Genomic DNA, 12,701 nt, shown 5'->3' with positions numbered 1-12,701 from the left:
TAGTTTCAGAACAGCATCAGAACCTGAGAGCTAAAGTTAAAGTTAAAGCTCATGTGTTCTCCTAAACTCAGGTCCAGCTCCTGGTGACCAGTCAGGATGTGGATAACTACAAACAGATCAAGTCAGATTTGGACCAACTGCGTTCCATCGTGGAGAAGTCTGAACTGTGGGTCTACAAGAGGCAGGGGGAGGATGGGATGGATGGGGATGGACCGTCAGAATCTGACAACAAAAAGAAGGTAAAACAACACTTAACAAAACAAAAAAAAACTGTATTTATAAAACAAATATATTGTGGCGTAGCCTACATGAATAATGCTGCACAGTACAAAACACACTATGTCTCGGTATGTTTTTCCAGATTTTGTCTTATTTGTGCCAAATTTCTGTTGGTTTACAGGGAGATTCAGGTGGTTCAGATAAAAAGAAGACAGAAAGCACCAGCAGTTATAACTACAGGGTTGTCAAGGAGGTGCGTGCGTTTATATTTCCATCTAATTGTGTTTGTAATGGCGTGTTGGATGTAATTAAAATCCTCCTCCTGTGTGTGTGTGTTCAGATCCTGCTGCGTCTCAGTAAGCTGTGTGTCCAGGAGGGAGCTTCGGGGAAGAAGAGCAAGAAACAACAGCAGAGGCTGCTGAGGAACATGGGGGCTCACAGCGTGGTGCTGGAGCTCCTGCAGATCCCCTACGAGAAGGTACAACACTGGAATTAAATATATCACATGCAAAATTAGCTCTTTCACAACTACATGCAGCTTTTGTACATGTGCAGTTTTACCTCTTGTTAAACAGTTCAGAACTAGTGCTATATCTTCTTCTTCTTCTTCTTCTTCTTCTTCCTCTTAGTAGTTGTAGTATTAGTAATAATTGTAATGATGATAAAAGTCATAGTAGTTGTATGTCTTTAGTAATATTTCCACCTTGTCTTTTTTCTGAAAAGCATATCTAAGTATGTTGTGTTGTATGTGCTAGGGTGAGGATGTACGCATGCAGGAGATCATGAAGCTGGCCCATGAGTTCCTGCAGAATTTCTGTGCAGGAAACCAGCAGAACCAGGCTCTTCTCCACAAGCACATCAACCTGTTTCTTAACCCAGGGGTAGGTACTGCAGGTGTCCTTGGGTTATTCCTTTGATTTCGCAAACCTAAAAAGCCATAGCCATCATTGGCTATTCCAAGTCAATAATCAGATTTCAAATGCAATATGCATCCATTCTGGGGAAACCAATGTCCACATCATTCAGTATGTGTTGAAATGTATCCACTCTATAAGCATGTCACTATCAGTTGTCAATCAACAATTTAAATTGCAATTAGTTGTTCATTTTGCAAGATGTCCTTTTGAATTTTCACTGATAATGCTGATCCTTGACCTTTCCTTGACCTTTCTCTCCCTTTCTCACAGATCTTAGAGGCAGTCACAATGCAGCACATCTTTATGAATAACTTCCAGCTATGCAGCGAGATCAGTGAGCGTGTGGTTCAGCACTTTGTCCACTGTACAGAGACCCACGGTCGACATGTCCAGTATCTCAAGTTCCTGCAGACCATTGTCAAGGCTGAGAACAAGTTTATCAAGAAGTGCCAGGACATTGTCATGGCTGAGGTGCGACTTCATGACCTACTTTAGCAGTGGTGTACTGTACTGATAATACTATAACAAGCAGAAAAGGATGTGCAGATAATATTCATAGTTTGTACTGGTGATACCAAAGGAAGCAGAAAAGGTGTCCTGGTAAAATTTATAGGAACTGAAAGGCATACTAATATAATGTTAATGCAACTTTTTGATGAAAAAAAAAAAATGTTTTCTCTCACCCTTTCTCAGCTGGTGAACTCAGGCGAGGATGTCCTGGTCTTCTACAACGATCGCGCCTCCTTCCAGACGCTGGTCCAGATGATGCGTTCAGAGCGGGACCGCATGGATGAAAACAGCCCCCTGATGTACCACATCCACCTGGTGGAGCTGCTGGCCGTCTGCACCGAGGGCAAAAATGTCTACACTGAAATCAAATGCAACTCCCTGCTGCCGCTGGACGATATTGTGCGGGTGGTCACCCATGAAGACTGTATCCCTGAAGTAAGCACCGATTCACACCTGTATGTGCTTGCTTGTGTCCGTATCATTGTGTGTATGGAGTAGCTGCTTCATTTTGAGTGTGAAAGCAGAGGAGTGAGGTTGTATGATGAATGTTAGATTTAATGGCTAAAATAATAGTAATGAATAAAGGCCTGTCAAATGATTGTTACACGATTCTCATGAACAATTCTCACAAGGTAATTTGTGGATTAGTCATGATTAATCTCATATTGTAAATGTCATAAATTTCTTGCTTGCTTACCTTTTCACTGTTTTGTAGTGTATTTTGGAAACGGTTGTTCTGCAGGGTTTATACTGTATGATAGATTCACTGACACAATCAGTGTATCAGCCCATTGTCTTCAACAACACAGATGGGCCGACAGTCCATAGAAATCCATTTAGCAGCTGCATCGCTCAGTTCTGACCCTTACACGCTCCACAAGTCCAGTTTGACAAGCACAGACAAGCAGTGTTCAATGCTGCATTGTATCCATATGACTTTAATTCTGTCTACTAGAGATCCATCGAGAAGCTTCTTGAAAGAAAACTGTCCATCTTGAGGGCCACAGGTTATCTTGTCACTCATTTTGTCTGTTATCTGTATTCAGTGCTGCATCCTGTGTGACATCCTGTGTGGAGTTAAGGGTCAAAAGTTGGTCAAAGTTAATTTATGTTAATTTTTTAGTAACGCCCGAAGGTCCTCAATTTAATCACATGCGTCACTGCGTTAACTTTGACAGCCCTAATTTCATTCTTTAAGTGATCCTGAGGAATATCACAAGACCTCAGATAATGTTTAACAAATAATTATAGTCTGGTACTATGTGATTTCCAACACTTGCATTCAGTACTTTGAAAATGTACAAGTTAAGGCAAATTATCACAGACTTTATGGCCCCCAAACAGTCATTGACTCTATAAAGACATAAAATTTTACAGTTGGAAGTTTTTGTCTGTAATGTTGTAGACTAAACACAGAAATGTGGTCAAAGTGATGAAGCAATTCAAAGAGCTTCGCTGACCACTGATGTGTATACGTTTAATGAAGATAAAAGATCTTTTCACAGTAGTTCACAGTTACAATCAAACTACATTTGACACTGGCGTCTGTTACAGTTACACCTTCTTCTTCTTATTCTTTCCAGGTGAAGATTGCCTATATCAACTTCCTGAACCACTGCTATGTGGACACAGAGGTGGAAATGAAGGAAATCTATACCTCCAACCATATGTGGAAGCTGTTTGAGAATTTTCTGGTGGACATTTGCAGGGTAAGCCAAACTGACCGATCGACAATGCATATCATTTGCAGTAAGTAGGGAGCAAGACAGAAAATAACGTGACTTCAGCATCTCAGTGGCTTTAAGGCAAAAGGACTGATAAATAGAGAGTGCTATAAATGTGGCTGTTATGTCATGCATTTGGATGAGTATGTCTGCACAGTATGGAGTGAGCATGTTTTACCTGTCACCCACATAGGAAACAGGAGGTGTGATCCAATGACTGTGCATCATGTTAATCCTTTTCCTGTCCTTGCTTAGGTGTGCAACAACACCAGTGACAGGAAGCATGCAGATACCATGCTGGAGGGTTATGTAACTGACACGGTCATGAGCATTGTCACATGTTTCTTCAGCTCTCCCTTCTCTGACCAGAGCACCAGTCTGCAGGTAATCTAGACTGCAGGGTTTGAGCCATCTATGACAAACCTTAAGGAAAATCGCTGTTGTCCTATGAAAACCTTGTAACTCCAATTTGGACAGTATGCATGTTTTAACGTTATTTAAAGGACTCCATGCTCCTCTAGGAAATTAGTATGTCTGTGAACCTTGTTCTGTGTAAATCTCTCCAAATCCGATGTGTAAACTCAAATATTACATGATGGTCAAGGTAAAAACAGCAATGTCCCTGAGAGGTTGGCATTTTGGAGATATGAGGTTTTCATGCAACAGCACTGAAATGGTCTTCCAGTCAGCATTTGCAATCAATCAATCAATAACAGCTCATTTATTTGTTTGATCCAGTGAATTTGTTGAATTCTTTCAAGGAAATAAACCCTTGTCACAGATTTGTATTGTAAATATTCTCTCCTGTTGTGTAGTTGGCTCGCCATATGTATGTAAGTAACAGTGATGCTCCTCCACATTTGTTTCCCAACCCTTGGGTGTGTTCCTTACCGACAGGCTCTGATTGCCAAGAAGTAGCCCATCCTCACTGTGTGGGTTTTCACTTTTTCATAGCTTAGTCAGCACACAGACACCGTTGTTCCCAGATCTGTGGGTGTGTTACACAAAGTCTTGCTTGGATGTGGTGCGTGTGAAGCACTGACACAACATGGTCATTCTTGTTAGTTAGTTTTATAGACCTTGGTTTACTGGTGTCCTGTAGCCCACTGCTTTCCCTGTAAATAATGACTACTATCCATAGATTTCCAAAGTGGACCAATAGGAATTTTGTGGTTTAGTATTGTACATCACCCTGTGCACCCTGTTGTTTCTGTTATGGGGAGTTTGTGTTTTGAGTTGGCCCTGTTAGAAATCCTGCACACTTTATGAGAATTCTACTTTAATGAGGATTTCCTATACATGATGACATCACCGTCTTTCTCCCATAACAGGCCGCCTTTCTTGGAAAGATAACTGAGGTATTTATCATGCTGTAGGGCTGTGTCCGGCTGATAACATGTCCTTTGTTCATGGTGGTAGTGATGAATCCGTAATCTCTGTGGAAATGTGGTCTGACGAGCTTTGCTGTGACACTGTATTTTCATAAGCAGGTGGCTTACTGGATTTGGAGCTGTAGACCCTCCCACCTTAGCTGTAATAGTACCCTCGACATGGTTGGCACACAGTGGTGCATGTGGGTTCACGAGCTAGTCAGGGAATTTCATAGTCACCTTGTTACCACCTCTTCTACTTATTCTACGCTTTATGTATTCACTACTCCCTCCCCTCACTGTGTTAATCTTTATTTTTAATCTTTGTCTGTGTCTTGTAGACTCGCCAGCCAGTATTTGTCCAGCTGCTGCAGGGGGTGTTCAGGGTCTACCACTGTACCTGGCTCAACCCTCTGCAGAAGGCCTCAGTGGAGGCGTGCATCAAAGTGCTCTCAGACGTGGGTAAGATATTGCACTAACACTTCCCACCCACCTCTGGACTGAACTTCCTCCAGGATTTTTTTTTTTTACTTTTAGAAAGGGCATGAAAGCTCATGTTTTAAGTATAAAATAGAAACATTTAAATCCTTCCTTCCATCCAGCCAAGAGCAGAGCCATTGCCATCCCAGTAGACCTGGACAGTCAAGTGAACAACCTGTTTGTCAAGTCCAATAATGTGGTGCAGAAGAGCATCCTGAACTGGAGGCTGTCGGCCAAGAACACATCCAGACGAGACTCCGGTCTGACCACCTCCAAGGACTACCGCAACATCATAGAGAGGCTGCAGGTCGGTCTCAGTGGTGTGCACGCTCAGTGTAAACTGTCGGTGTAAACTGTGTACCAGTAGTTTTAAATTTGGTAATAATAAAGGCAACAGCTGTATAAACAACACACACAAAGAATAAATAGATGATAACAGGTAAATGCATGTGCTGCAGGAACACTATTTCAGTCTGATTTCACAGTGAAGAAGACATAAAGGACATTCCTCCTGTGTATTTTTTATGCCAGAGGATAATTAGAGGAGATATCATTCATCCAAGAGTAGTGGGTCGTTACGGCTTTTCAAAGCTGGAAACTTTCAGTTGTTGTGCTTCCATCAGGCCAATCAAAGCAGTTTTAATCTGCACCACACAGCGCCAAATGTATTAAAATGCATCTTTTATCAGATTAGATCTATGATTACTTTTAATTATAATGCCTTCATATGCCAATCAGTGTGCATTTGGAAAACAAAACAAAACAAAACAAAACAAAACAAAAACTGGACAACAGTATTAAGAGGTGTCATCCCTCAAAGTTTCATCAAAGCTGGACCAGTGGTGTCTGAGATATTTTCCAGGACGTCACATGGGACAGATGAACCGACAGACACAGCCTGATAAATAGTTCTTGCTCACACAATTTCATCACGTGGAGGAGTGAAGGGTCGGGTGAACAGGACCAGTAATAAGCAATGTGACGTGAGTTCCTTTTTTGGTAACCAATTGAGCAAACCAAATACTGCAGAAATGGTTCTCTGTCACATCCTGGAAAAAAACTTGTTTTTACAAGTGGCCCACTTTCTTGTAACACATGACTCAGTTCACAGGAAGTCTGGACATTCTGTGACCTGATTGGCTGATCTCAGCTCCCATAGCTCCCTTTCACAAGAAACTCTTGGCCCTCACTTAAAGGTGAATAATCTTTGACTTGGACCAAAAACTGTCTGAGGTTGTGGTTCCCTTGAAGACTAAGCAACATATTCCTACGGAGAAAACAGTGGCAATTCTGAAAATTTGTTGGGTTCTTGCCAGATTTGAGTATCGTTTCAGTATTATCGATTCTGATTATCCAATTATCAATTCTCCGTTCCGATTCCAATATTTTTTGGCGGGAAAAAAAACAACAACTAAATATTTCAAGAGCAAAAATGAACCTACCTTTATTCTTTGCACTTTTCGGCTATAATCAGGAAACTCAGCTGTGACAGGAAGCTTTCTTTTTCCCTTCATTTATAAAAAGTATATATATTACACTTCCTTATGAGAAATTATCAACAAAAACACTTATCCCTTATATCTCTGTTCCATTTTCCCCCTCACCCAGTGGCCCACGCAATACTAAGTCATTGCCAGAAGTGTTCATGATGCAACTTCACTGATATTTCCAGCTAAACATCAGCAGAAGTAGCGTCTATGTGACAGGGAGTTCATAGCGTGGGTCTTGGTTGCCTCAGCTCATACACGTTATACTCATGTTTTGCTTCTTCTGCTTTTTTCACATTAAGCCATGGTGCAGTTGTGGGACTTTTTTGAGTTCACCAGCAGTAAGGTGTCTTGGGGAAGTAACATATTGAGATGCATGTAGAGTTAATTTGAAAAGTGTCTTCATTGTCAGACGAGAAATCGTACATCTTTGAATATCAGTCTGATTTTATAACTTGATTCCAGCATACAAATATTTATGCAAAACTTAGCTGTAGCAACGGGGGACTTGTTATGTCTTATTTGTTTATTCATTTGTTTGATTTATGTTTTTTTAACCATTTTTAACTGTTCATTAAATTGTCATTTTAGGTTCTAACAGGTGATGATAAATAATACATTTTCTTACACTTAATTAAAATAAGTAAAATGTGATAAGCATGTGACATGTGATAAGCATGAATTCACATTAGTAAACACAAATGGGTGATGGTGTATATCACAAGCATTACATATGAGGTAATTATTACTTATTGAACAATATTCTTAATAGATTGTTTCAGTTTTCAGTGGGGTTGCTGAATAGTTATTTAAAAATGTATAATTGCCTTCATACAAAATCTGTAATTGTGTGTTAAAAACATGCAAAATTACATTAAAATCAAAGAGGGAACCACTTTGGTCAGTCAAAACTTTTCCAGTTGCCCATATAAAATAAAGGCTTTTCATTTTTGCTGTTACAGCAGAGTAATCAGAGTCAGAATCAGAAATACTTTATGGCTCCCTGAGGGGAAATTGGGTAACTTGGGCCGTTTTGGGTTTTATATATTCTTGCAATACCCTCTCCAAACAGCAACTGTTGATTGCTTTCTGTGCCTCGTCTAAGCTCCAGCTGTATGTGTCTGTGCTCTGTAGGACATCGTTTCGGCCCTGGAGGACCGTCTGAGGCCGCTGGTCCAGGCTGAGCTCTCAGTGCTGGTGGACGTCCTGCATCGTCCCGAGCTGCTCTTCCCCGAGAACACAGACGCTCGCAAGAAGTGCGAGAGTGGAGGATTCATATCCAAGTAAGGTTAAACCCAGTTTAACCACACATAACTTGACCTCATGCATGTAGTCTTCCTCCTCTTCAGGCTTTTGTAGTGCATATATTATCAATAGGTCTTTGTTTGAAATTGTTTTAAAATTTGGGACATAATTGGCACCGTGGCCAAATGAGTCTGTGGGCTTTTTCAACTGAATGACAGACTCTGCAGGAACATGTGCACAAAATCTACAGGCTTACCCCAAATTCTGTATTATACATGCACAGTGAATGAGCAGGATGTAACTCTATGTCTTAATAGTGACCCTGCGTGTTCTCACATGTGCTGCACACGCACATCGGCACACACACACGCACATATAAAATCTGTGTTATGTTATGCGGGACAGGAGCTCAGATTGGATTACGAGACGCCTGGCTAGACGCTTACAGCCGTCATTGTTGCAGGGATTAGCCTACTACTCAGGGCTGCCGTGACGGATTAGCATGTGGAATAGCACGTGAACCTACACCAGCTCTCACTGAGTTACCACACTGACGCACAATCCCAGGGAGGCTCAGGAGGCTCCTTACAGTGGGCTCTTATGAATAGAGAGCTCTCCTCTTGTATTTGGGATAGGATGTTTCCCAGACCCTTCTATCGTAATTTAGGGATGCTTGAATTTACTTGGATTCTTATGCCCCCGTAATGCATGATCTCTTAAGCACATGTCTCTGTTTTACAGTATTGAATATTGATATCACTGTGTTGAATGGCAAATCCATTAGTCTTACTTCTCAAATAGCATAAACACTTGAAGCAGGTATGGGATGCTGTTTGGTTGCATCACTTTATGGTGCTGCACTGCACATTATTATTGCTGACATGTCCTGAGCTGTACTTGTCTTGTGGGAAACTGCAGAGGCAAAACCAAGTGGATGAAAAATGACTATGTTGTGAGAGCATTATTATGGCCACCAGGCAGTAACCTGGAAGGGATCATGCATTTGCTCGCGTTTATCTGTTGTATCTGTCCACAGCTAATCTCACATACTCTTGGGACTGTCAGTGTAATATTTTTTGCGCACAGTTGTGACTGTTTGATCAAAGACCTCTTGTGGTTGTAGTGATTCAAAATCTTTGAAAAATGAGCACAGGAGAAGGGGAGATACACAGGCAGTGCCTCCATATTTTCCCGGTAGACACAAAAAGGGGTGGGTTTTTTTTTTTTTTTTTTTTTTTTTTTTCTCCAAAGTCCGAGTCGGCAGGTAATGTTACACACAGCTGGGCCTATCAACCTAATATTTTTTGTGCACTGTTATAATTATATGATCAAGGACCTTGTTGATGCAGTATTTCAAAACCTTTGAAAAACCTGTTTTATATTGCAGCTGATTGGTAGCTCGTCAGCTGGTTTTTCATCTAAATCTGAGCACCAGAGAAGGGGAGATATGCAGGCAGTGCCTCCAAATTTTCCCTTCTCCCGGTAGACAAAAAAAAAGGGGACATTTTTGTTGTGCGTCCGAGACTGCAGTTAATCTTGCATGCTACTTTTTTCTCTTTGTCCTTGATTGCATGGGATGATTTGAAAAAGGTGCTCCCCAAAAAGGTGCCCAAACGTTTTTGAGTGTATTTACTTGTCAGTGCCAGTGGAGAGAGGCGAAAGCTTCATGCTGCAGTTTTACGAAAGAGAAGCTCAGTGCATGGAGGAAAAGTTTCACATCAGGCCAGGCAAAATAACCTTCTGTGGTAATTCCAGGACTAGAGGTCATTGATGACAGCAGGTTAGGAGCGCTACTGTCTTCCATTACCCAACTGTAATTATCTACTTACTCTTCTTTCTGTTTCCTGACCAGACTGATCAAACACACCAAGCAGTTGCTGGAGGAGAATGAGGAGCGTCTGTGCATCAAAGTACTGCAGACCCTGAGAGAAATGATGACCAAAGACCGGGGCTATGGGGAGAAGGTACCGCCTGTGTTCCAGTTTAATGAAATCTACCTGTCCTCCTCTCCAAGGTTCCTCCACAAATGGACATACCAAGAGATGAAACTGTGGTACTGCACAAAGTTAACTGCAGGGTTGACGGATTCAAAGGGGTTAAAATAATGAAAGAGCCCTCCTTTGTTACCCCTGGAGCCCACATGGCATGCTCAGAGGAAATGGTCTTTTTGCCAGTTATTCTTTCTGTAAAAGTTACTGTAACCACGGCAGTTTCTTAATGCTCTCTTTTGTGGTATCTAGTTTTATTATTGGCAAACATTGGCACCTACTCAAGAATAATAGATTCCCTCATTGCTTTCCTCCCAAAAATACTATATAACCTAATTCAGAGTTGCAGGTATTAGCTCAAACTATTAACAACATAATCATGCTCAAATTTCCTTACTAATGCACACCATTTTACGCGCCATTCATGGGCAGTTAATGGCCTCTCGTACTAATCCCAAATTAATAGCTCCAACTCTAGAAGCTTGTTTTCTGAACAGTATTTTAAAGCCTCAATCCACAATGGTGATATTGTTCCACCTGTTGAAACACAGACAGCCAGCTATTTATGTTTTGATTCATGACATTTTTCACTTTTGAATTGACTTAGCAGTGCTTTTGATGCAGCCACACGTGTTTTGCATGTGTGCTGAAAAAGGCTCACTATAGGTCGATGCGGAAGTTGAAATGAGCCTCTATTCCACGTTCAAACTCCAAAACATAATGTGAAAACGCCTAAAAAAATTATATGGCTGAATTCATTCTGGCTTGGGGCATTAACATGTTGTCATTTCAGTGTTTTCACTAACTTGACATGGCGTGTGTGTTTGTACATTTCTGACAAGCTGAGCTGTATCACTAATCTGGCTCTACTAACTCTCTGCCCCCTATACTTTTTCTCTTCCAGCTGATTGCCTTTGATGATGAAATGGATGTGGCTGAGGTTGATCATTTTCCTTCTTACTCTTGTGGTGCACACTTGATTTCTGTCTTCCACCAGCAGCATACAGTAGATGTGCCTGTGCTGCAAATAGACTTTTTCTAGCATTACATTCTCTGTTGTGACATCTGTCAGCAGCTTGATCCATCCCTCTCTGTAGCGTGCCTGTGACAGTTCCTCCTAATCTCCTTGTGGAAGTTCAGCTTGCGTACTTCTAGCATGTCTGGCTCTTGTTGTCTTTCACGACAATGCAATGCGTCTGTCCTCTGTGGCTCTCTGTGCTTGTGTACTTTAGGCACATGAATTGGAGTGCAGTGATTTAGTCAAGTAGTGAAATAGTGGGTTATAGGAAAAATCCTTCCTTTCATTTTCGGTTGAGTTACAGCATACATACTGGAGAAATGAGGCATACAACAGAGTGCACAACAAACAGCCTTATTGCGCTTAAAAATGACTTTGATTAGCAAGAGACCAGCATTACTCATTTATTATTGAACTGTAGTTTACTTTGTTATGGGCAGGGATTATTTGGCCCCTGGCATTTGGGTGGAGGGGATAGAGTGATTTCATTCTGTGTGCCAAAACATGCATGTGAGAGACTTGTGCCTGTTTGTGTGTCCAATTTTGTCCTTCTCTTTTTTGTTTATATGAAACTGCAGTGTTTTAAATTTCAAAAACAGATCTCCACATGGGTTAGTCCGGTTGCTCTGGGGTGTGTTGACGAGTGTCTAAAAACTGTTGCAATGTCTGTTATGGGGGGACAACAACCCAGGACATGCTTCGGGAGGGAAGGGGTGGGTTTGTATGTCCAACAGCCCCCTCTTGCTGGGTTTTGCTCAGGGAGAGTATTATTCTCTCTAAGCCCTTTGCCACCATTGCAGGAACAGGTGCGAGTGTATATATAGCTGTATCTGCAGCATTAGAAACTGAATATCACCCTCAGACCACCGGGGCCCGAGTGTGTGCGGCGTGCATGCTGTACGTGTGAGTTGTAAGAAGACACTAGTGTGGTAATGACCTGTGGCCTAGAGGAAGTGGATAAAACAGATGTCTGCTCTGTGGTTTGTGAGTTGTGAGTGCACCTCTCCTGGAATAGGGGCGTCTTTGTCGCGCGGGTGAGACTGCAGGGGCACCGCGTTTTGACCGATGACAGATGTTGCAAGACATTTGCGCCGCTCAAATTTGTTTTGCAGTTGTCGGACGTTACGCAGGCAAAAATTCATTAATCACTGTCAACACCAGGGCTATTTTAGATTTGGATTTTCATTCTTTTTTGTTGTATTGTATTGAATTCCATGTTATTTATTTATTTGTTTTACAGCTTCCATTTTATTTCAGACTCAGATCAGTTTAAAATTTTCAGTGTGGTGTTAGTCTTTTTATTATATTATATTGTCTTAAAATGTCTCAATTATATAAATTATATTTAGTTTTTCTTTATAAATATTATGTTTTGGTTTCATTTTGATTCAGTTCCAGTTTTCCTTTTCATATTTTTGATGTGGGTGGTGTTTTTTTTTTTTTTTAAAGGTGTAACAGAATTTCAGAGCAGGTATTTTTTTACCTTGTCTGATTTGATGGATTTAATGTGGTCATCATTCTTGTTATAATTATTGTTAGTATTACTATTACCATTACTGCCATTTTTATTGTCCGTGCCAGCAGGAGAGTGAGGAACAGACAGATGGTAGAATATTTTCTTAACCGAGGGTGTACTGAGTTCGTGCGAGGGAAGTAAACCATGATATGACGAGTATCTAGGATGACATTATTTGTTGGAGAGGGTCTTTCCACAGTTGCCAGGAAGTCACATGCACATGAGGT

The 12,701-nt window shown here is 41.2% G+C and overlaps 1 protein-coding gene across 8 annotated transcripts in view; it reads left to right on the top strand.

Moving 5' to 3' along the window:
* itpr1b (inositol 1,4,5-trisphosphate receptor, type 1b) overlaps positions 1–12,701 on the top strand; it is a 100,155-nt gene that overhangs the window by 34,300 nt on the left and 53,154 nt on the right. For 5 of the 8 annotated variants that reach the window (XM_030050965.1, XM_030050964.1, XM_030050961.1 and 2 more), the window contains 12 exons: positions 72–239; positions 401–472; positions 560–697; positions 975–1,100; positions 1,407–1,607; positions 1,830–2,081; positions 3,230–3,355; positions 3,626–3,754; positions 5,082–5,202; positions 5,343–5,527; positions 7,842–7,990; positions 9,805–9,916. In XM_030050965.1, the coding sequence (XP_029906825.1) occupies positions 72–239; positions 401–472; positions 560–697; positions 975–1,100; positions 1,407–1,607; positions 1,830–2,081; positions 3,230–3,355; positions 3,626–3,754; positions 5,082–5,202; positions 5,343–5,527; positions 7,842–7,990; positions 9,805–9,916 (1,779 nt within the window). Of the gene's footprint in view, positions 1–71; positions 240–400; positions 473–559; positions 698–974; positions 1,101–1,406; positions 1,608–1,829; positions 2,082–3,229; positions 3,356–3,625; positions 3,755–4,185; positions 4,204–4,701; positions 4,729–5,081; positions 5,203–5,342; positions 5,528–7,841; positions 7,991–9,804; positions 9,917–10,844; positions 10,881–12,701 lie in introns of all 8 variants that reach the window. The other 3 variants (XM_030050959.1, XM_030050958.1, XM_030050957.1) reach the window with 2 other exon arrangements.

This window comes from Myripristis murdjan, chromosome 5 (genome assembly GCF_902150065.1).
Source record: "Myripristis murdjan chromosome 5, fMyrMur1.1, whole genome shotgun sequence".
NCBI lineage: Eukaryota > Metazoa > Chordata > Actinopteri > Holocentriformes > Holocentridae > Myripristis > Myripristis murdjan.
This window is presented reverse-complemented; position numbering and strand designations above follow the sequence as displayed.